The sequence below is a fragment of the Passer domesticus genome, chromosome 20 (assembly GCF_036417665.1).
Source record: "Passer domesticus isolate bPasDom1 chromosome 20, bPasDom1.hap1, whole genome shotgun sequence".
NCBI lineage: Eukaryota > Metazoa > Chordata > Aves > Passeriformes > Passeridae > Passer > Passer domesticus.
In genome coordinates, this window is record NC_087493.1 from 8,334,316 (window position 1) to 8,356,955 (window position 22,640).

At 52.2% G+C, this 22,640-nt stretch overlaps 2 protein-coding genes across 3 annotated transcripts; both read right to left on the reverse strand.

Annotated features, from left to right (window-relative positions):
* Positions 1 to 3,534: 3,534 nt before the first annotated feature.
* WBP2 (WW domain binding protein 2) lies at positions 3,535 to 11,194 on the reverse strand. 2 transcript variants are annotated; one of them, XM_064395359.1, is made up of 8 exons: positions 11,041 to 11,194; positions 9,364 to 9,472; positions 8,701 to 8,836; positions 7,098 to 7,190; positions 6,765 to 6,881; positions 6,430 to 6,552; positions 5,272 to 5,348; positions 3,535 to 5,093 (listed from the first exon to the last, which is right to left on the reverse strand). In XM_064395359.1, exons 1-8 carry the CDS (start codon positions 11,097 to 11,099, stop codon positions 5,040 to 5,042), a joined length of 768 nt encoding a protein of 255 aa, XP_064251429.1. In that variant the 5' UTR covers positions 11,100 to 11,194; the 3' UTR covers positions 3,535 to 5,039. The 2 variants fall into 2 exon arrangements, with proteins under 2 accessions (XP_064251429.1, XP_064251432.1); XM_064395362.1 differs by having other exon boundaries at positions 11,036 to 11,162.
* Positions 11,195 to 12,802: 1,608 nt separating this feature from the next.
* Positions 12,803 to 22,435, reverse strand: TRIM47 (tripartite motif containing 47). Its single transcript, XM_064395353.1, has 6 exons — positions 21,687 to 22,435; positions 20,016 to 20,111; positions 19,354 to 19,584; positions 18,603 to 18,798; positions 17,870 to 17,944; positions 12,803 to 16,389 (listed from the first exon to the last, which is right to left on the reverse strand). Exons 1-6 carry the CDS (start codon positions 22,386 to 22,388, stop codon positions 15,764 to 15,766), a joined length of 1,926 nt encoding a protein of 641 aa, XP_064251423.1. The 5' UTR covers positions 22,389 to 22,435; the 3' UTR covers positions 12,803 to 15,763.
* Between the last annotated feature and the right edge of the window lie 205 nt (positions 22,436 to 22,640).

The following is a 22,640-nucleotide window of genomic DNA, read 5'->3' on the forward strand; positions in this document are numbered from 1 at the left end:
AGGTACAAGTCCCTGCTCCTGCTCCCCGTGACTTTGGGCACTTCATGTCCCACTGGGGCCTCTCCCAGTGGCACAGGGCCAGAAGGAGGGGGCTGAAATACTGGTTCCAGTCTCTTGCAGCTCCAGAGGGCAGACAGGTGAGTAACACCTGCTGTGGCTGCAGAGAGGGCCTTGACTGAAATAAAGATCCCGCCCTGCACATCTCAGCGTTCCATCCCCACCCACAAACCTCACTTTTCTGTGCAGCTTTAACCTGGAACTCCTCCTGATCACAGCCTGCCTTGGCAAAACTCACCTCCAACACACCCCTGGCACTTCTTTACAGGTGGTGGTGCCTGTGATGCAACAGGAGCTGCTCACTGGCAAGGGCTGGCTCTGCTCCTGGATGCTCTGGGAGCAGCTGGATCCAAACTCCACCCCACACCTCCTGCCACCTCCAGGAGTGTTTGCAAAGGGAGACAGTGCTGTGAGCAGAGCTCAGAAATCAGTGTCCATCATGTGGCTGAGGCAGTTTGAGCATCTACAGCTCTGAGAGTGGTGGGAAGTCCTCACGATCTCCAAAGGAAGGCACACACAGGACAGGGAGGTGCTGGCCAGGTGGGCTTAACCCCACTCCCTGCAACTGCTTAGTGCATCCCTCCAGCAGAAAGAAATTAATGCATGAAGCTGGAGCATTTGAGGTAAAACCTGGGAGGAAGAGGAGGATTCTGTATCTTCCTTTGCCTGGAGGCAACCCCAGGCAAGCACACACAGGATGGAGCAATCCTTCCAGGGTAAGGATCCTTAATCCCCAAAAATGAGGTAATCCTTCCAAGGTAAAAAATTTCCCCAGCCCCCAGGGACAGCACCAGGATTTCAGGGCTGAGAGCAGGAAATCTGTCGGCAGCACCTGCGGTTCCTGCAGCAACACTTCTTTGCACAAGATCTCAAAGCACTTTGGAAATACCCAGTTACCCCACAGTCCCCAGAGGAGGGAAGCAGCTGCATTTCCCAGCACCAGGGGCAGGGAGAGACTTCTCAATTGAAGAGCCCAAGTCACATTAAACACACAGCTGTAGGTGGTGGTGGAAAAATCTGCCTCTGTCAAAGCATCCAACGCTAATTGTTCCCTCCTCTCTTCCTCCAGCAGTGTAACACCAGCCAGCTGCTGGAGTTTAATGGTACCAGTCTGGCTGTCACATGGCAGCCTCCTGCTGCACAGCCAGTGAAACACTGAGGCAGGGACCAGACCTGGAGACGCGTCAATGAACATTTCTGCCTGCCCTACTCCCACCCGGCTTCCGGAGCAGCATCAGAGTTCAATTTGCACGTCCCTGCTTTAATATTCAAAATGTTCTCTGTGGGCAGGACTGGTGACCCTTCAACCCTCCCTGAGCCCTTTCCCAAGCAGAGAACAGCTCCAGTTTCCATGGGGGATGGCAGGGAGTGCTGAGTAGCAAAGCCAGATTTGGGTGCTTTGGCAGAAATTCTCACTAGCAGCCATAAATCTGGATTCCCAAATCGTGCTGCTGCACTCACCCAACACCTGCTGAGCCTCGCTGGCTGTGACCTGCCCAGCCCAAACACTCTTCACTTCCCACCAGCACACTCCAAACACAGAGACCACAGCCAAGCTCTTTTTGGCTCGCTCCTCCTCCCCTCCCCACAGACCGTGCCCAGCTCCAGCCTGGGGGAATGGGAACATTCAACCTCAAACCAGAGTGGAAAACCCACAGCTTCAACTCGATTTAGCTCACTGACACCCGTCTAAGGAATACTTCATTTATTCCAGCCTGACTTATCCTTTGAATTTCCCTTTTGCCAGACAGAAACTGTCTCTGGAGGTCTTGCCACTTCTGCACTCCTAAGGGAAGTGATTCAGCTCAAACCATGGAGCTGAGTGTAGCCATGATATTTTATCCTTTCCTAGGATTTTTCCTGTCCTGAGGAGCTGAGAGCTCAGGAAAGAAATGTAAACAATAACTATCTGCTGCTGTGGAATGCCACAGGTGCATCTTCCATTGGTCCATGGGGATTGTTTTCTGTTAGTGACCAATCACAGCCACTGTGCCAAGGCTGTGAGCAGTCACAGGATTTTGTTGTGCATTCTATTCTATTCTATTCTATTCTATTCTATTCTATTCTATTCTATTCTATTCTATTCTATTCTATTCTATTCTTATTCGTTGTAGCCTTCTGATCATCTTCTCACTCTGTTCTTTTAGTATAGTTTTAATGTAGTATTTTAATATATTATGTAACATAATAAATCAGCCTTCTGAGAAAAATGGAGTCAAGCCTCATGTCCTCACACGTGGAGTGTTCACCTCAACAGCCGAGTTCCCATGGGAGCAGATATCTAAATATTTCTCTCTCAAGCACACTTAGCTGAGGAAAGGTTTTAAAAGAACCTCATGGATTTCTTCTGATTGTTGGCCTAAGAGGTGCACAGGGAGTGGGGCTGGGCAAGAGCTCTGGAAACTTCGTGCAATCTGTGTTTTCTAGGATTCTGTCTCAGAGTTGAAGGTAACTGGAAATGAGCCAGAACAGAAAGGTTTCAGCACCATTTTAGAGTTGGACAGATGTGACTAAGGAAGCCTTGATTTGAAGTAATTTAATTCACAAATCAGGATTTTGGCTCCTACTGGACTGTAAAATTTTATCTCAATGCTTTCCTCCTTCAGCCACTTCTTCTACAGAAAACAAACCCAAGTGGCTCAGCCAGGCTTAAAGTGCAAACTGCCATGTGGGAGGATGTGAGAGGCAAAAGGGATGTAAAAATGAGCAGGATCTGGAAGATGTCCCTGCTGGCTGGGCAGGGAATTCAAGAGAATGAAGGCAGCCACAGCAGCTGCTGGGAAGAGGAATGAAACCAAGTGAGGTTTGGATGATCCCTGGAGAGCAGCTCCTGTCTGACAGGGGTCAGTGTGAGCTGGGCCTGATCCCACATGGAACACTCCTGTCCTGCCCTGCCCAGTGAGACTGACACACCAGGCTCAGCTCAGAGGCAGGAACAGCTCTGGAACTGCTGCTGGAGCAGAATTCCCAGCTTTTCCAGGGACAGGAGCACACCTGAGACAGCTCCGACCTCACTGGGCACAGCCACCCCAGCACACTTACAGGGAAAAAAATGATAAAATTGTGGATTGCTTCTAATCAGAAACATATTTTAGAGGCATTAATTATGCTGCATTGCTGAGCTAGTTCTTGCAAAGCAAAATTGTAAACAGGCTGTAACTTTTATGAGAACAACTTGTCTGGAAAAACAACTTGGGTGACACATTTGGGGAGAGTAAAGCAGCTGCTGCCAGCTTCCAACAGGAACTGTGAAATGGGAGTTTGCTGAAACATTTTAACAACTTATTTTCATTCACAAAGTCACCCAAGAGAAATCAAGCAACTGATGTCACCTGTGAAAAACCAAGTCATTTTGCTTCTAATACTAAAAAATAAAAAATCCAAGTGATTTTGCTTCTAATTCCTCCTCTCTGCATCCAAAACTACCAGCTCACCAGAAGTTTGCCCACTCACACACACACACACAAACAGCCCAAGTTTTGAGCTGATTTCTTTTTACTTCACAGTCTTGGCAAAACAAATCTGCATTCAGAAGTCATTTCACATTAATATATTAATCAAATGCTTTCAAAATAAATATTTTTTTTAAATAACGATTTCTTTACATCACCGCAGTAGCAATTCTAGAAAAGTCAGTGCACAAACAGTAGCAATTTCATTAATCAGTTAAAGAAAACAAGAGGTGGACCTTGTTTCTCTCCGAGCAGGCTGCATGCAGCAAGTCTCAGCAGTTCCCTGGCACAGGACCTTCTGTCACACTTTGCTGGGAAGGATTTTCTCTCTCAGCTGTCAGGAGTCACTGAAGTGTCACTTGTCAAAGCTTTTACAATGCAGAAGTTCCACAGCCCAGACTCTGATCAGTCCTGCACAGGTTCTGCACTGGAGTTGTTGCTAATGAGAGCAAGGAATTAATGCTATGAGGAGTCCACGTCTGGGTGACTGGGAATTCACAGCTGGACCAGGAACACAAACAGCAATAAACAACACTTTGTACCTTACAGCTTATTCCAATGTTTTGCATATTCTCTCAAGTGCTTCCAGTGCAGAAGTAAAGCAACTGCTTTCTGCCCATTCACTGTTAATTCACAGGTAAATCACAGCAGGAAGATGCTTCACTGGCCAAAAAGTGGAACTTGTGTTACAACAAAGGAAAAACAAAAGTGCATTACAGACTATGAGGAGAATGTTCAGGACTTGGTGAACTCACATATCTAACTGGAAAATAGAGACTACAGAAATATTAGTGTTCCTATGGGATCTAAAGTGGTCAGATGCTACTGGAGAACCCTGTGAAGAGCAGCATGTCTAAAGGAAATTGGTCAACATTGTCATACACGGTGAGCAGCAGGGAAATTTGAAGGGCTACAGATTATTTACTATGATTGTCAGGAATGACTTAGATTAGAAAAAAAAGAAACCCAATAAAGTTGAATACATATCTGAAAAATGTCATAGGTGTGTACTTCCTTTGAGATCCCAAAGGCTGCCTTTGAAGTCCTTTCTCAAGAGCAGAGCTGGAAGTGACACTCTGGATTAAAAAGAATAACCAGAGGCATCCCTGTGTCCAGAGGTGCTCTTGGATGCACACTAAGATAAATTCAAGACACCTCCCACCCCCAAGAGCCTTGTTTCCATGTCATGATCATGTTAATTAGCAGTTTAGAGCAGATGCTGACTCTAAAGAGGTATACCTTAAGTATCAAAAGAAACAGAGCTAAGGGAAGCAGTCAGAGATGAAGAGAACCTCCAGGTGTAGCGATGCTGTGCACAGGGAGGAGGGAAAGCTGCAGCACAGCAAACCCTCAGAGCTCCACAGGTGATCCAGGCTGCCAAAACCCCTCCCCTTGCTCTGCACAGACCTACTCCTAGAGCCCCTGAAAGCAGCTGTGCCTTGGGGGAAGGTTCTACTCCTCAGTGCCCCAGAATTCTGCCAAAATGGAAAAAAAAGAAAGCAATGAGTTGTGGAGAAGTTCTGTGTCAGCTTATTGGTTTTTCTTGTCCTCTGGTGGGAAGTATGGAGGAGGGGGTGGCTGGTCCTGCAATAAAAATGACAAAAGGACATCAGTGCATGGCTAAGAATAAAACACTAAACCCAAAGCCCCCCAAAAACCCAAGACATCACATCAATTCAGACCAACTCTGCTGTGCCACTGAGAGAAGGTCTGCAGACACACACTTGGGCTGCCCTGCAACCCCAGAGCAGCAGGGACTCACCGTGGGCATGTAGACATTGTGGGGGTTGCCTGGGCTGTAGTAAGCACTGGCAGCAGCTTCAGCAGCCTTGGCTTCAGCTGTCACAGGGACAGAAGGGACAGGTTAGGGACACACAGAGAACTCTTACAATAAAACAAGAACTCCTGGCCATCAAAAGTTACTGACAGAGCACCCTGTGACCAGTGGTCAAGTTGCAAAACAGCTGCAACAAACACAATCAGCATTATCTCTTCCAGTCACCACAGAATTGCCAATTCCCAGTGGAACAGAGGAAGGCTGAATTTGGAAATGTCACCTGGGACTTGCATGTCAGCCATAAATAAATGCTTGCTGCTGCCTTGCCTAAATACACACAATACCCTTTACAAACAGGCAGTGAACAAATCATCCTTCCTGGGAGTGAAATCAACAGGCAAAACAAAAATCAGCACAAGTTGATAGCAGCTCAGGGGATTAGTGTATTAAAGATGGTAATTTATGAGCATAATCCAGATCCTCCATTTCTGCAGAACACAAAAAAATCTTGTACAACCCTCTGGAGCAGTGCCACTTTCCAAATAATAGTTCAAAGATGAATGGTTGCTTATTCAAACTGAAGAGAAAAGTTAAATCCTTATCTAAACAAATATTCTTATCTGCAAGAGATCTATGGCTGTGTCCAACCACAACAGCTCTTTTTTCATTTTAATAAATCCCAAATGAGTGAAAAATGAGGCTGGTATTTCCTCCTCTCCATCATCTCTTCCCCTGTTCCATATTGTTTCAGCAAAAATAATCACATTAAGAATGAAACAGGGGAAGGGGAAGCAAATATCACCAAGGCCCCAGTTGTGACCTAAAATGGACCACAAACACATTTCACCATCAGTTTCCTTGTATTCATCCATTAGGGCAAGATTACCACCACAGGAGAATAACAAACTGTATTTTTTTCTGTCAAAAGAAGAATACATCCATCTGTAAAATGCCCACTGATGGTGCCTACCCTGGAGAGAATCAGGCTGGACTCCAGACTGAGCTGGATATACAAGGCTGGAGATTAGGTGACAAAGAAATTTCAACTTCTAAGTGGAGCTTTGAAGGTCCCCAAAAGAAACAAAGTGTGTTTCATTCCTAACAGAACTGTTGTGAGCTCATTCCCCTGGACATGCTCCTCACCTGCAGGAGTGGAGGGCAGGTCTGGGCCACTGACAGGGGGCTCCATGGGCCCTGGGTATGGAGGGGGTGGAAGCTGCATGTAGCCCATGTTTCCATCTGCTGCAGGAGGGCCAGGATAAAAGTCTGTCAGGAAAGGAGATCACACAGCAAGAGATTTAACTCCTCTGGGTGGAGTTCTCAACCAAAAGAAGCCAAGGCAAACATAGTTAAACTCAGGAACAAAAGCTGCACAAGTCATCACTAAAACACTGTGTAAAGTATGTTTCTCTTGCCCTTTTTACCTATTTTAACTCTTACTCACTGGAATAACCCCCAGCCTCAGTTCCCAGGCTTACCTGGAGGAGGAGGGGGGTATGGATAGCCCCCATTAGCTGCAGGTGGTGCAAAAGCATAGGATCCATTTGGCATGTAGGAATAGCCATAAGCTCCACTGGGTATTTCACCTCTGGAGACTGGAAAACCAAAGACAAGACCTCATCAGAACAGCAAGCCTGCCTCAAAGGCAGGCCAACAACTCAACAAACTTAGAGAGTCCTTATCAGAAAAATAAGTGTCACCCCAATAAATCTGCTGCTCCTTGGATGTGAGAAAAGTATTTTTTAAAGCAAGCTTCAGGCAAGGGCTCCCAAAACCACAGAAATCTGGCAGACACCCCCAGACTTCCATACCTTGTGATGCCACCTGCAGCATCCGCTGCCCAAATTCAATTGCACCCCCAGCTGAAAAGGTCATCTTGAATGTGGCAGATCCTTCCCAGCCACCTGAGGGAGGAAAGACAGCACTGAGGAGCAAGGAGAAGCCATTTCCAGGCTATTTAGGTTACATGCTGCATCCACAGATGCTCTGTATATAATTCTTAAAAGAGCTTATCCTAAAAATCCAAATTAAAAAAAAGCAGATGAAGTGGCAGAATTATGGTATCAGAAAAATTCACACTGGGGTATTGTCAGGTGAAGAGACACCTGAAGCAGAAACATCCATGAGGGAGAGCTTCAAAAGCTTTCTGGAGTTGTGGCTGTTGCCACAGTAGCTGTCACAGGCCAAGCTATCAGGAGTGCTGGATTTGCTCTTGCTTTGGATAAGATTAGTGCAGAAGACAGGCATTTTGTTAATCCAGTTTGCTAAAACACCTAACTGTCAGTTCCAAATTAGTTTGGGAGTCTGAGTGCCCAAGAAAGCAAAGAGCTTAATGAAAAACACAGTCCACATAAATCCATTAGAGCCCACGGAAGGTATTTCAAGTCAGGATAATTAATAATTTATAAATTAGTGACATCTCACATTACAGTATAAAAAAGAAAAACATGCACAGTCCAGAGTCCCAAGAAAGCATCAAAGCAGAAGCTGTGCTGAAACAGAAACAAACAGATTAAAGAGCCTTTTAAGCTAAACCAGACTCTCATGGCTGTTAAGACAACATCATCATTAAAAGAGATGGCCTCTGGGGAAAATTAACAAAGATTCAGCTAAAGCCTTTTGCCTTTCACACAGTTTAGTTTGTCATTAATGCTCAAGCTCCCTCTCATGCTGAATGGTCCCACTCAGCTCCCATGCAGAAGCTGCAATGCTGATTTCAGAACTCCAGCTGAAGGCTCTTCCACCATGTGCTGTGATTTCTGTGCCACAACTGCAAAACTGAATCAAGCTGAGGATGAAAGTTTACTGAACTCTGTGCCTTTGGCAAAAAAAAAAATCAGTCAAAACCAAAATTATTTTTAAAATGTCTGCCACAGCCTTTTATTTGAGTTTAATGCGAAACAGCTCCTTAAATTCCCTGATTTCAAGACAATCCATTCCCATTTTCACTGCCAGGATGCACTACAGCAATACCACAGCTGTCCTTGAACTGCACAAGAAACACAATGGAGAAAGTGCTCTGGGGATCTGCACCTGAACCCCAACAGAGCCAGAAAGGATCTGAGTTTTTGCACAGGAGAACCTGGATGCAGCTGGGATAGGTGATCCCAAGTGACCAAAGCAAAATGACATCTTCATTCTTGCTGACTCCACTCATGTTTATTTGCTGAGATCACTTGTTTGATTGAACTTTATATTTTGCAGAGGGCAGGAATGAGAAGGGTTGCAGAGCACATCTCATTGTAGCTGAACAGGGAGCTGGTAAGGGGAATGTTTTTAGCTGCCAACGAAAGAAAAACATTTTCACAGGAGTGTGAAAACCCACCTGGACAGTGCCAAGGTTTGGTTAGCCAGGATTTTGCTGTGAAGTGAGCAGCTGAACTGAGACACAGAGCATCACCATGTGATACCTACCTCCTGCCTCTGCTTTCACTGTGCCCTTGATGTAATTTGCTCCAAACACTGGCTGCTTAATCTCACAATCCTTCAGCAAATAAAAGGGCATCACAAATGACTGCATAGCATCCTTCCCCTTGGACACAAAGATAACCTGCAAGAAAAGAACATTACAAGAGCCAGTCAAAACAAACAGGAAACACAGCCCTGATTTATTGTATGAACAGATTTCTCTGTGAAACTCCCTCCCACATCACCAGTTCCACAAAGCAAAAGCTACACACAACAGCCACAGGGCTAAACCAAATCCTCAAGGCCCTAAAGCCTTCCAGAAGTCCCTTGCTCAGATAATGCTCCTCCCAGCTTCCAGAGAAGCTGCTGCTCCACACTCTGTGATTTAGTAGCTGTGCTGTTGCATTCAGCATTTCCAGACCACTGCTAATTTCCAGTCTGAAGATGCCTGATGGACTAAACAGCTGCCTGTACAAGAACTAATCAGATTTATTATCTGTTGACAAATAGATGGGATATGCCATGAATTCACAATGCCTCCCAGAGGGAGAGCATGAGCCACACTTCAGGCAGGAGTAGATAATCCTGACTTTCATCCACTGAGGACATTTCAATACAGGCTCCAGGGCTGTTTTCTCCTTAGACAAGACAAAGCCTTCCACCACTCACCCTGTAGGGAGTCAGGAACACACTCCCTTTCTTGGTGCCCTTGAAGGCCTCTGGCATCGGCTCCAGATCACTGAAGGTGATTTCCACATGGTCATAGGTCATCAAAACACTGCCAACAGTGACACAGGGGACAGCAGTTACAGCTCAGGGCAGAAATGCAGCATGCACAGAAGATAACTGACCTGCCAAAGCCACCTGTAACCTCAGCACTGATGGAGATGCAGACAGAATCAGATCTGGTTTGCCTTTTTTTGTTGTTTTTCATGTTGTTGGCAGCAGCAACTGAAGTAGCTGGTTCCCTTCCCAGAGTGCTGACACAGCTGCTGTCTGCACAACCAGGCAGCAAACCTGGTCAAAATCTCAAGACCTTTTTTTGTTTTCGTTTTAAATTGTTTTTCATTTCTGCTGGATCAGCTCCCTAACCCAGCTGTCCACAAGTGACAGGACAGAGAGGAAGGAGCTGCTCAGGCTGGCTTATGCAACACGGCTGTGGAAGGGCTCACCACAGCTCAGGCACCTCTGACACAAAAATGTGATCCACAGGAACTCCCCTTCCTTGCCACAAGATTTCATTAACTCGCCTTGCCTGCACTGATTCCTTAACTCCCAATGGCAAACTGACCTGATTAAAACCTTTGGACACAGCAGGTAAGTTGTACTGGCATTACAGCACCCACATCAGGGACTCTAATCCCTAAAGCTGCAGAAATCTCCAGCACCTCTATCTTTGGCAGCTGACGTGTTTCCATCCTCAGTCATTTGCCACTAAACACCTCCAGGAGCAGCTCGGGGAGGGCAGTGGGAGCAGCCCCCTCCAGGCTGCAGCATTCCAGCTGGATCAGCCCAGGGACAGGCAGGCCGGCAGCTGGGAACAGCAACACCTTCAGCTCCCATTCCCTCAGGGAACGCCGATTTAAGTGCTCGGTTTGATCCTACTAAAGCCTTCTAAGAAAAGCCACATCCCAAGCGGAAGCCAGGCACAGAATTCCTGCAGCAGTGCTTAAGCGGCCGGTGGAAAGGAGCGCTGGGGGATGAAGCTCTCCTTTGTCCCCGGAGCGGATGACTGCCACGTCAGGAGCACGGGCACGGACAGCCCTCTGCCAGGCAGACACAGGCGGCTCTGTGCAGCCTCGCCGTTTCCATGGTTATACCCCAGCACCTTCCCCAAGGCTGCCGCTCCCTCCCGCGCACGCTGGGAGCTGGGAAAGAGCCGGCAAAGCACAGCGGGCTGAGCGCCATGCAGTGCAGCCGCCCCGGGGGGAGAGGCCGGGGTCCTGCCACATCACCTGGGCGGGAGCTGAGCTCCGCCAGCCCTTCCCCAGGGCTGGGGACAGCAGCGAGAGCCAGCAGCAGGCTGGGGGACGGACTGGACGCTGGGGGACGCGGGGTAGAGGGGCACGGCCCGCGGATGAAGCCCCGCAGAGCTCGCCTGGACAGGCCCTGGGGCAAGAGGATACACACAGCCACTGTGCCGCAGGGACGTGAGGGGAGGACGAGCACGCCGGCACCGAGAGGGTTACAGCAGCCCCTTTACCCGCCTCGCCCCCTCAGCACGCCCCGCCATGACCCACACAGCCTGAGGGGAAAGGCAGCAGGGGGACGGGGGGGGGGAAGGCAGCTCGCCGCTATCCCCCGGCTCCCGAGGCCGGAGGAGGGGAGAAGGGGATAGCACCTCACTTCTCGCTGTTGTTAACGATGACGCCGCCGCCCTCCGAGTGGTTCTTGTTGAGCGCCATCGCCGCCTCCTCCGCCTCCTCACAGCACCGGCCCCGCGCTGCGCCTGCGCGGGAAAATGGAGCGCCGTCAATGGGACCGAGGGGCACGCTGGGAGTTGTAGTCGTCGCCATAAATTAATCGGGTCACTTCTAATCCTCCGTGCGGTGCATGCTGGGAGCTGTAGTCCACATCACAACACCTTACCGCTGCGCCGTTTGCCCGCGCGGAGCATTCCGGGAGCTGTAGTCCCTCCATGTACGGTATTAACACTCTCTGCGTCGGCCACGCGGTGCATGCTGGGAGTTGTAGGCCGGCCGCCATGATTCCTCCTTCCCCGCCTCAGGGCCGGGCACCCTGTCTCTCTGTAATTGTGCTGTTTGGTGGAGTAAAATAAAAATAATCCCGGGTATCTGGCGGTTCTGCACATGAATTGAGGTTTAGCCCCTTAAACGACGAAGATGCTTCATTTCCCACGGTTTTTTAAATTCCCACTTGATGTGCATTTCACACACTTGCAAACAGATTTTTAATCCCGTTATTGGCTGCTTTCAGTGGTGGAATCCAGCACATCCAAAAAATTACCCGTTTATATTGAAGTGTGTTAAACTAGAACTGATTTCCCCGTAAACACGCCAGGACAGTGTTTGTGTGTCTGTCTGTCAGGAATCTGGGAGCAAGAAAAGACTTGTGGCATCTGCAGATCTGCAGGAAGGGTCTGAATTCTCACCTCCAGGTGTGCAAGTAGGAGGAATTAAAAAAATTAATGATAACTTCATTATTTCATAAAAAAAATAATGCATAACTGTTGTGGTGTCTTCATTAAAAATAGGAACCCTGCAAAACTGCTTGAAGGGCTCCCTCAGATCAGTAACTGACAGCTGTATATTAATAATATACAAAAAAGAGCATGTATCACCCTCTATTACATATTTTTAAATGGATCTGAGCTATTCCCTGCTTTTGCAGCCCAGCCCTGTCTGAGAACCAGACGCGGGTGGGGGGGAAAAGCAGAAAAAAGACATAATGGAAACCAGATTTAAATAAATGCAGTGACATAATCTGTATGGTTTCTTGGCAGGAAAAGAACAAGTTTGTGCTTTTCATATCCGCTTTTTCAATAAGCAGTAAGTTTCCCTTTTAAGAAACAGCCATAACAAACAGTTCTGATTCTTCTCCTATTAAAGTCAGGAGCAGAATCCACTCGGCTTCCACTGAAATGCCCAGATGGAGCATTGGCACCTCACATGAACTAAGGCACACCAAATAACATTTTTATCCTAACTCCAACTGACATTTGGGATTAAGAAAAGCACCCTTCACTTAAAAAAGATGCTGCTGTAATTGCCAGTGTGTGTGTGAAGCTCTAGACCTCCTCACCACACAGAAAACCTTGCAAAGTTATACTCTAAAACTTAAAAACACTGAGGAAAAAATAGCTAATCTGATAATCTTTTTTATTTGTAGGATGAGGACAGACATAGCAGAGGGAACTGAGACAATTAATTGTTTTGAATTGCCCAGGGCTGACAATTATTATTGGATTTTAAGGTTCTTCCACTCCTTTTGCAATAAAAAAGTGTATGTGGCAGAATTCCCTTGGACACACTGGGAAAATAAAATCTGTCTTATTTCATGCCAGATGTGCAGGAGACAGAAAAGTAAACACGAGATAATGGGACAAGTCAAATGGTTTGGTATTTAAAGGAAAGACAACCCAGGGCAATGACTGTATCATATTTAATGTTCAAATCATAGTCTCTAACACCATTGCATTATTCTGTTACAGTTTTTTCACACACTGTAAAACACCCTACAGTTACTGTATTTAAAAAATCCTAATTAAAAAGAGGAACACTCTGTGACAGCAGAAATAACCCAAGGGAACAAGGAAAGGCTGCTTAAATTGCCATAAATCCATCTCAGCCCATCTCACCCTGCTTTTAACCCTTTGTTTACAGCAAAATCAAGGATCCAGAGCTGGCACAGTGCACACTCCCTGCTTGTTCCAGTTTACAAACTCCTGGCAGCACAGGGCAAACTCTGACCCAGCTCCTGAGGGGATTGCTCCTATCTTAAACCATCCTAAAGCAGGAGGGGTTTTAGCACTCCCAGCCAGGATGAAAGCAAGCAGCAGGAAGGAGAGGCTTGGGCAGCACTTCCCAGCTGTGGCACATGCACAGGAGCTCCGTGGAGCTGCATCCATGAATCCCAACAAAGCTGCAGCACAAGCCCACACCATGGCCAGACGGCCCAGGGGCCTCCTGAGCTGCTCCCACGTGGTGGCAGGATGGGAAGAGAGGATCCCTCTGAGCGCCCCGAGCCCTGAAGGAGGTCAGGGGTTTGTGTCTGTGCGCTGGGGAAGTGGAGAAGGGTGGGATGAGTGGCTCCAGCGTGGGTTTCCCCTCGGAGCAATCCATCCACCTACAGCGAAACCAAGCAGGGCAAAGCCCCAGATCTGCTGTGTTTACCCTGGCAAAACTCCTGGCTGCAAACTGTGGGAGTTCAGCCTGGATAAATGAGATTTAGGGCGCAGACGAGGGCCCTCGTGGGAGATCTCTTCCTGCAGAGATGGAGGCTCCTTCCCTGCCCTGTCCTGCCAGGGTGTGACCGTGCTGTGGCACAGCTCTGCCCTTCCCATTCCTCCAGGAGCTCCTGACACCACGTTCTGCCCCTGTGCCTGCTCTGTGTCACCGCTGACATCTCGTGCAAGGGCTGGGCTCCGCAGGCGCCAGCCAAACAAAGAGGGTTTGGAGCTCAGGGAATGAATTCCCATCCGGACAGAAGTCTGGGCAGCTTTCCCAGCAGCCAGGAAAGGCCAAGATTTCAGCTGAAGATTTCATTCTGGAAGCCCTACTGTTCCCTTTCCCACTGCTTGCAGCGGTTTAGGAGAAACCTCATGCAGGGGAGGAGGAGGAGGAATTTGCAGACAGATCCCAGCAAGCCCCTTCCCAAACTGACTCACCAGCCTTGCCCCAGGGAAGGGGTGGCTGCATTCAGACCCTTGATCCACTAAAATATCCCAATTTTCAGGGCACTGGCAGCTCTTTCTGCACCACCAGAAACTGGCAGTGCTGCCAAAGCAGTCACAGTAAAGGAGCTCTTTGAGCCTCAGCGTGTAAACGTGGCTTTAACTTCAAACCTGCCAGCTTTGTGCCTGCCTTTTATTCACATTTTTCCCTTGGCTCCACTTGAATATAGCACTATGATTTCCAGCTTATCCTTTGGGGAAAATATATGTACATTTCATATATTTAGCTGAATGGGCTGTTTATTATTCCTGCTGGTTGTTGCATCATCCCTGACTCACTCATGCCAGTGAAGAACCTGACCCTCTGTGCTTTTTCTCCAGGTGTACATTACCCAGCACCATGGTTCTGTAAAGCAGGCTTTGGGAGGTAGGTAGCAAAATAACCCCAGAAAAAATAAACTTGTGGAAAGGCAGGCTGTGCTGAGACAGGGGCTGCTCTGTGCTGCTCTCACAGGCAGCATTTCTCTGTTTTCCTTCTGAAAAAGCTCCCTCGGGACATGTGAACTGGCAGATTTGTCTCTCAGCCTCGAGTTTCCACCTTTCCTGAAGGGAACAGTGTTCCCCCTCGCTTGAGGGTAGTTTTTGTTAATTGTTACTTATTCCCAGAGTCTAAAGGGTCATTTAGTAGCTGACTGATGCTGCACCTTTATCGAGGCACAGCTGTCCTAGAACACTAAACCAGACCATTTATCTCTGGGACATATTCACAGCACCTCTGCCACTTAAAAATCCCTAAGCTAAGGGGCAGATTTTCAGCTCAAGTTCTTGAAGAGGGTTCAGGGTTCTTGCCCAGGGTTCTTGAAGGGTTGGTCATTTAACAGTACTAAAACCCCACACAACAACAGTGCCATCAAAAACATGGGGGAAAATTTGGCTGCAAAGCTTTGCTAGGAGTTACCAAAGAATGTGTTTACTTAAAGCACATCCTCAAAACTTGGCTTGTGCTGCTCCCTTCCCCATCTCCAGCTGGGAACAGTTGTGCTGCTGCTCAGCAGGAGGTTTCTCCCTTTCCCAGCTGGGCAGAGATCCTCGTTTCACATTTGCAGCACTAATGGGTGGGCAAGGAGAGGTGCTGCATCACTCCAGCATCACCCCAGCAGCCAGGCAGGCTCCTCCACATCCCTCTCCCTGGGGCACCACCTCGCCCATGCCAGGGCACAGAGGGGATGGGAAGTGACCACGCCTGCCTTGGGGGCTCACCTGTCCACACAGGGCTTGCTCCATCAAAGGCACTTCATGAGGAGCATGCAGAAGGTGTCAACTTAAAAAAGCATCAGGAACAGAGCCTGAGATAAGGCACAAAGCATCGGCACAAGTCGCCGGGGCCGAGTGAGCAGAGGTGAAGCAGAGGGACTGGGCAGGTGGCCAAGGCACAGCTCCAAATCCATGTGGCACTTCTGAGCAGCACGCTTTACCAAGAAAGGCTGTGGCAGTCCCTGATGTCCAGAAAGGGAAGCTGAGGGGCAGGGAGCAGCACAGGGACTGGCCCGAGCTCACCCAGCGGCAGAGCTGGCACTCGGACCCAGCCCCATCCCGGCCCTGGGTCCCCAGCAGTGCAGAGAGGAGGGAGGGCTGCCACAGACACACACAGGGCTACCAAGGAGAGGTGGCAGGAGAGCCTTCTGAGGGTCTGTCCGTGCCCCTCTGCCCGGGCAGTCACCGGCGCTTCAGCACGGACACGCAGTCCTTCTTCAGCGGCCCGATCTGCAGGTGGGCATCCACGCTCTCCAGGAAGAAGGCTGGCTTCAGCTTGCACGAGAAAAGAGAGGCAAACTGGCGGTTGATCTTGCTCTGGAACGGGTCGAGCTTCCCCTTGGCAGAAGGGGAGACCTTGAGCTGCTGCAGGCAGGTCATTTTGGAGTCCTTGACCCCGTAGAAGGTCAAAGCCTTCTCCGAATACTCCAGGAAGACGCCGATGGTGTGGAAGAAGGGCTGCTGGATGGGGCACTCGAAGCCACCAAACCAGGCCACGTAGTTCTGGCCGTTCCACTGCAGGCAGCAGGACCTGTCGTTCCTGCCCAGGCGGCCGTGGTTGTAGGCCTCCCGCGGGTCGAAGTCCTCGGCGATGACCCCGATGCTCACCCAGCCGTCGATCAGCTCCACCTCCCAGTAGTAGTTGCCCCTGTTCATGAGGTTCAAACCCAGCACCTGCTCGCAGTTGATGAAGCGCGTGGGGCTCTCCGGGTAGGGGATGGGGCACAGCACCCGCTTGGCCCCCTTGGTGCCGAACAGCTGGATGAACTTGTCGGCTGTGTCACTGTCCAGGTCGATGATGAAGGCAACTGTGAGGGGCAAGAGGGAGAAATGAGCAAGGGAAGTGGAGGGAAGTGCAAGGAAATCCTCCCTGCCCCAGCCTTTGATGATGAGCATGATCCCTTCTGACCCTTCCCATCACTCTGTCCCCTTGCTTTTAAGTCCCATGGCAAATTTCAGTCAATGAGGATGAAAGGCTGAAAGAGCTGATACTCCCATAAGCAGGATGGATGAATACAGGTTACTCCCATAAGCAGGATGAATACAGGTTACTGGGCAGAGGAGAGGGCAGAGGGGCTGCTTGAGGAGCTCAACCGTGATACCAGACATTGGAGAATCCACCTGACAGACTGGTGATAAGGAAACCTCACATAAAAGCATATTTCAGGTAATCACACATAAATGCAGTTGAGAGAGACTCCAAGAGAGAGAACAGCCAGGTATGCCACAGCTGCAAACAGGCAGCCCCGAGCAAGTGCAGCCATGGGCCACGTAGAGCCACTGATGGATCCCAAACAGAGGGGATGCCCAAGGAAGCTCTTCCAGGGAACAACCCTGGGCATGGATCACTATCAGCTGAATGGCAGTGTGGACCATGGCATGGCCCAGTCTGACAGCAGAAGAGCACACCCTCCTAGAAGCCAGATTTTGCTGCTCTGTGCCACTGAGGCAGATCTTGTCCCCTAAGCACACGTCAGCAGGCGACCCCATATCCCCTGTAAGGCTGGGGACACACAGGTAGGGTGTGGGAGCTCCAGCCCAGCCCTGCACCCTCCAGCCTCAGCCTCTCCTGCCCCACTCTGCTCCACCACTGCATGATCCCTGTCATTCTGCTGCTGCAGACAACCCTCACCAGCCCAGAGTCCTGCAGCAAACAAGGCAGACAAACACAACACACAAACTGATCTAATTTAAACAGGATCCAGTTTGCCAAGGGCTGGAAAGCAGCAGGAATTACACAGGACGCCTGCAGCACCCCTGGGGCAGCTGGGCCAGCAGAACCACAGGGAAGGGAAAAAATCCATCACCTAAGCAGGCTCTGACTGCTGTCAGGAAAGCCAGGAGGCCTCCCTGTTAGCCAAGCAGAATTTCCTCTGCTGGTGGCAGCGCTCCCGCAGCCGCTGGATCAGCGCCGGGCAGGCGGGAAGGGAGAGGAAAGGGAAGATGGGCCTTAGCAACAACCCAAAGCAGAATCCCCCACCAAAATAAATAAAATACCACCTAAACCCATGGAGGAGAAGGTGAAGAAGAAGGACTAGTCACTGCCTTAAAGCCTCCTTAGCTTTACATATATTACTATACTCTAAAGCCTTAAACTCTAAGTTTTCTACCACGTGATGTTACACACTTCTATTCAAACCACACACCCACAATCCTAGCTCTACTATTTAATTTTGGAAGCCTTTCTCCACAGCCTCAGGTTAAATGTAGAGTTCTTTTGAGGGTCTGTGCCTTTCAGCACAGAAAGCCCAAAACTCTCAGAATCCAGGGTTCCAACACCCCACTTACATTTCAGGAAATAATCACGGTTCTCCAGGCAGGCAGGGTTGTTTGACTTGTCTGGAAATCGGGATTCAGCCAGCGCTGCAGACAGGGACAGAAGGGTTTGCATCAGCAAAGGAACCAAACACCACCAGGGGGGCTACTGGAGCATTGTCCCCTGCCCCCGATGGCACTGAGCTGTCACAGCCCCAGCCAGCATCCCCACTCCCCCTGCACATCCCCAGTGCCTCCCACACAGGAAAGGACAGACGTCACTTTTGTCACCCCAGGGAAGTGGGCAGCAGGGCAAGGAACAGGCTGCAATTCCCATGGGCATCCCAGAAAACGACAAAGGAGAGAGCTCAGGTTAAATGAGACAGCATGGGAGAGAGCTGCCACATCAGCTCTCTAACCCTGGCGTGTTCAGGAGCCCACAGTCTGCCCCGTGAGGAGGATTGTCTGTCCTGGGAAGAAGAGTCCCCTTTCACAGGAGGCCACTTTGGCCACTTGCCCCCTCCCACAGGGCCTTGCCTAACTCCCAGGCTGTTTGTTGCCTCTCCAGTCTCCGTGGAAAAAATCACAAAACCTCAAAGAGGCGTAAGCCCAGACAGGGATTGTGCAACGTGCAGGGAACCCGTGCTGAGCAGCTGCCAGGGCTGGAAGGACAGGGGCCAGCACTCAGAGGGGCCATGCAGCCACGCAGCCACTTCCCACCCACGCAGGGAAGGGGGAAAGGGACAGGGGCTGGGTGAACACAAACCTTCCTCCATCTCCTGGCAATTCAAGCCATCAATTCCTTTCCCCTGCAAGTGGTTCCACTGGTTTTTGCAGGCAGTGGACAGCACATCCTTCATGGCACTCACAGCCTGGGTGCACTTGGTGAAGTTCAGCTCTTTCTGGAAGCTCAAAGGTGGAGAGAGCTTTTCTTCCATGGCTGCTTTCAAGGCCTGAAATTCCTGAGCCAAAAAAGACAGAGTTTCAGGAGGTTTCAAACAAGCCAAAGTTGTCTCTTGTTCCAGGACCCCACCCGGCCCTGGAGGATTTGGGATCTGGCAGCTCTCAGGACTTGGCCCAAGGACAGCATAAGGGAGGAGAGCTCTTTCCCAGCCACGTGTTCCTGGCACCTTCTCTTCACTCCCTTTCAAACCAGGACTCAGACCATGCCCTCCTCGCACGGAGCAGCATCTCCTCCCTACAATGCCTCCTCCTGCTGGGCTGTCAGGGAGGGGGGAGGATGCTGGAGGAGGCAGTGGGGCACCCCAAACTCTTGCTCTCCTCCCCACAGCAGCACATCAGCCTGTCCTGAGTCATAGACAGGACAGAGGTGGTGGTGATGGAGGGGAAAACCTTGGCTGTCTGGTCCCCCTGGGAGAAGGGAGGGGAGAGGACAGTGCCAGCAAGAGTGAGACTCAGCATCCTGCACATCCCAGGGTTCCTGGCCCCCAGCTCCACGGGAAATGAGCCAAAAGCCCAAAACACAACACTGTCAGCTCCTTCTTGCCCCATCCCACCTGGAGGAAGTAGATGGTGTCGGTGCTGGGCACGCTCTCCAGGCTCTGCTTGCACTGTGCCAGCTTGGCTCGTCTCTGCTCCTTCCAGCGCAGATCGGCCTCGGCCTCGCCCAGCATGGAGCGCTCCCCGTCCTCGATGAATCCTGTCACCTCCTTCTGGAAGGCTGCCAGCACCTCAGAGGCCTCTGCAAAGAGCTTCTCCACCCTCTCCCTCTCCTTTGTGGCAGCACCCTGAGTGCGGGGAGAGAGGGGCCAGGTCCCACAGGTGAGGGTGCAGGAGGGCCTCGCCTGTGCCCTGCCCAGCACCCAGCTCTCAGCTCTGAGGAATCCCCCTGATCACCCCCTTCACCCAAGAACGTGTTTGCACAAGGGCCAAAGGAGACAACCCCCCCAAGAGCCTGGGGAGAGAAGGTGCAAGAGCCAGAGGATGCCCTGGCATGGCCCTTGCCCTGTTCCTTCTTCCATGTTAAAAATTAAAGCAACCAGAGACGCCATGAGTGTTAGCAGGGATGAGGAGAAAGAATCCTCAGGGGTCTCTGCCAGGATCATCATCTGTTCCTGTGAGCATCATCTTTACAGCCCATGCACCCCAAAATCTCACAGCCCCTTCCCCTCCACCCCCAGCCCAGCAGAGCTGCACCAACAGAGCACTGCAGAGTCACCTTAATGAGCTCCACCATCTTCTTGGCCTGGGTGATGGTGACTGCCAGCTCCTCCAGCTCATTCTCCACATCGCTGAGGAATTTGGCTTGCTGGGCCTGCAGACACGAAGGACAAACACTGAGCTTCACCCCCAGTCCCAGTGGGAGGCACAGGGCATTCAGCCTCTCCCTAAGCTCGATCCACAGACGCTCTCTGACCATGACCTCGCTACCAGGCTTGGCGAGAAGGATGCAAGGGGAACCATGAGTTGTTTTCCTGTTTTCCTTCCCTGCAACATCCAACCTGCAAACAACCCTTCTCTCTCAGCTGGAAAACGAAAGGGTCATGTCCAGCTCCACGTTCTCCACCCTGGTCCCAGCAGAAACCAAACAAAACAGGAATCTGAAAGCAAACCCATCAGGCAATGACTGAAGCTAAGAGTGCTCTTAGCGAGTACCCAGGGCTGGGAAAAATCCACCTGGGTTTGGTGCAGAAGCTGAAAGGCAGGCCTGGAGCACTGAGAAACTCAGCACAGAGTCCCCTGGAGGTTTCTGTTTGGGAGCAAAGCTGCAGCTCCGGAGCGCGGGCTGCAGAGGAAGCACCTTCCGAGCACGGCGTTTCCTGAGACACTATTGTTGGCTCAGCCATTGCCCATCACGAGGACGGGTCCCGGGGGAGCCAGGGGACAGACAGACAGCCCCCTGCTGATGCTGAGCCCCTGGCAGGGCAGTGCTGGCTCCCGGGGAGCAGCTGCAGGTGCTCTCCCCGTGCATCCCCCCCAGCCCGCAGCGTGAGGGCGGAGGGCAGGCACAGAGGTCTGCAGGCGACATTGAGCAGCGCCCGCCGAGGTCTGACAGCTCCTCGGGGCTGGGATTACACACACTTTCTATTTTAAGGCGCCTCATGACTAATAATGCCGATAAAAGGGTTTTCCTGCAAGCCTAGCAGCCCATCAGGAGGGGCAGCTGGCTTGGGGTGCTGCTTGGGGCTGGGCTCCTCCTTGGAAAACTCTCCCAAGGTCTCCAAATGCCTCATGGCCATGGGAGATGCCACCACACCACGAGCCCCACACTTCCGGAGGCTGCAGTGCCCAGGAAGGCAGCACCACGTCGGGACTGGAGCCCCGGCTCCTGGGAAGGCTCGTGGGTGTGAGTTTAGGAGGTGACTCAGCCACATCTGGGAACGGGAGTGATGGAAAAACCCCCGCCGCCAAACGGCAGGATACAAAAGGCTGGGGGAGCGGGAGCCGGGCCGGCTGCCAGCGCGGGCGAAAACCGCCCCGACGGAGCTGTGGGAACGGGACGGGCAGGGCGGGTGCCCCGGGAGCGCGGGGGTGGCACTCTGGGGTGTCCCAGGCAGCCTCGCCCAGCCCTACACCCACGGGACCGCGAGTCCGCACTCCCCACGGGATGCCCGGCACGGCTCTGCCCCGATTCTGTCCCAATCCTGTCCCAGTCCCAGGGGTTCCCCGATGGCGCAGCACCCCGTCCGTATGCTGGGCTGGGATCCCCCGAGGGGTGGGAGCACAGCACCCCCCTGCACGGCATCCCAGCAGTGCTGCACCTGCACACACCCCTCCAGGGCACTGCGATCCCCGTGAGCCCCTCCGAGGGATGCCGCGCACCCACGACACCCCCACCCCAGGGTGCCACCCGCGTGGGGACCCCCGCGTCCCCCCCCGCCCCACGCACCTGCTTGTGCTCCCGCTCCTGCTCCAGGGGCACCACGTCGTGGCCGCGGTGCTCGTGGGCGCGGCAGCGGGCGCACACGCAGCTCTGCTCGGCGCGGCAGAAGCCGTCGAGGGGCTGCAGGTGGCGGGGGCACAGCCCCTCCTCCAGCCGGCGCAGCGGGGCCACCAGCCGGTGCGCTCGGAAGGCCGGGGCCCGCCGGTGCGGCTCCAGGTGCGGCCCGCAGAAGGACGCCAGGCACACCAGGCACGACCGCTCGGCCGCCGCGCGGGACCCGGGCGGGCACACGTCGCACAGCACCGCCGCTCCTTCCTCCCCCGCCGCGTCCTCCTCCTCGGCTCCCGGCGCCATCGGGGACGTCGAGGGCGGCGGGGACGAGGCGCCGGCGGCGGCGGCCAGCAGCGGCAGGAGCTCGCACAGGGCGCGGTTCTTGCAGAGGCGCAGGGCCGCGGGGACGGGCTCCTGGCACAGCGGGCAGCGGGCGGCCCCGCCCGCCCCGCCGCCGTCGGGGGGGCCTGGCTGCTGGCGGAGCGCCTGCAAGCAGCCCTGGCAGAAGTTGTGCCCGCACGGCACCGTCACCGGGTCCCGCAGCACGTCCAGGCAGATGGGGCAGCCCAGCGGACCCTCGGGCAGCCCCGGAGCCGACAGCGCCAGCCGCAGCGCCGCGGCGGAGGACGACGGGGCGCTCCCGGGCGCTGCATCCATCCCTGAACGCCCCGAGCGGCCCCGGCCCCGCTCCCAGCCCCGGCGGGGGCGGGCGGCAGCCGCGCCCCGCCCGCCCGCTCCGCCTCCCCGCGGGGCTCCGCTCCCCGCCGGGGCTGGGATTGGGTTCTCGGGGCGCCGACCCACAGCATCCACCCGGCACCGGGACCCGGGCACTCGCCGTCCTGGAAAGGGTCTCACCCACAATGGGATCTGCTCCCGTCTGGTCCCTGTCCCTGGCATGCGCTGCCGTCA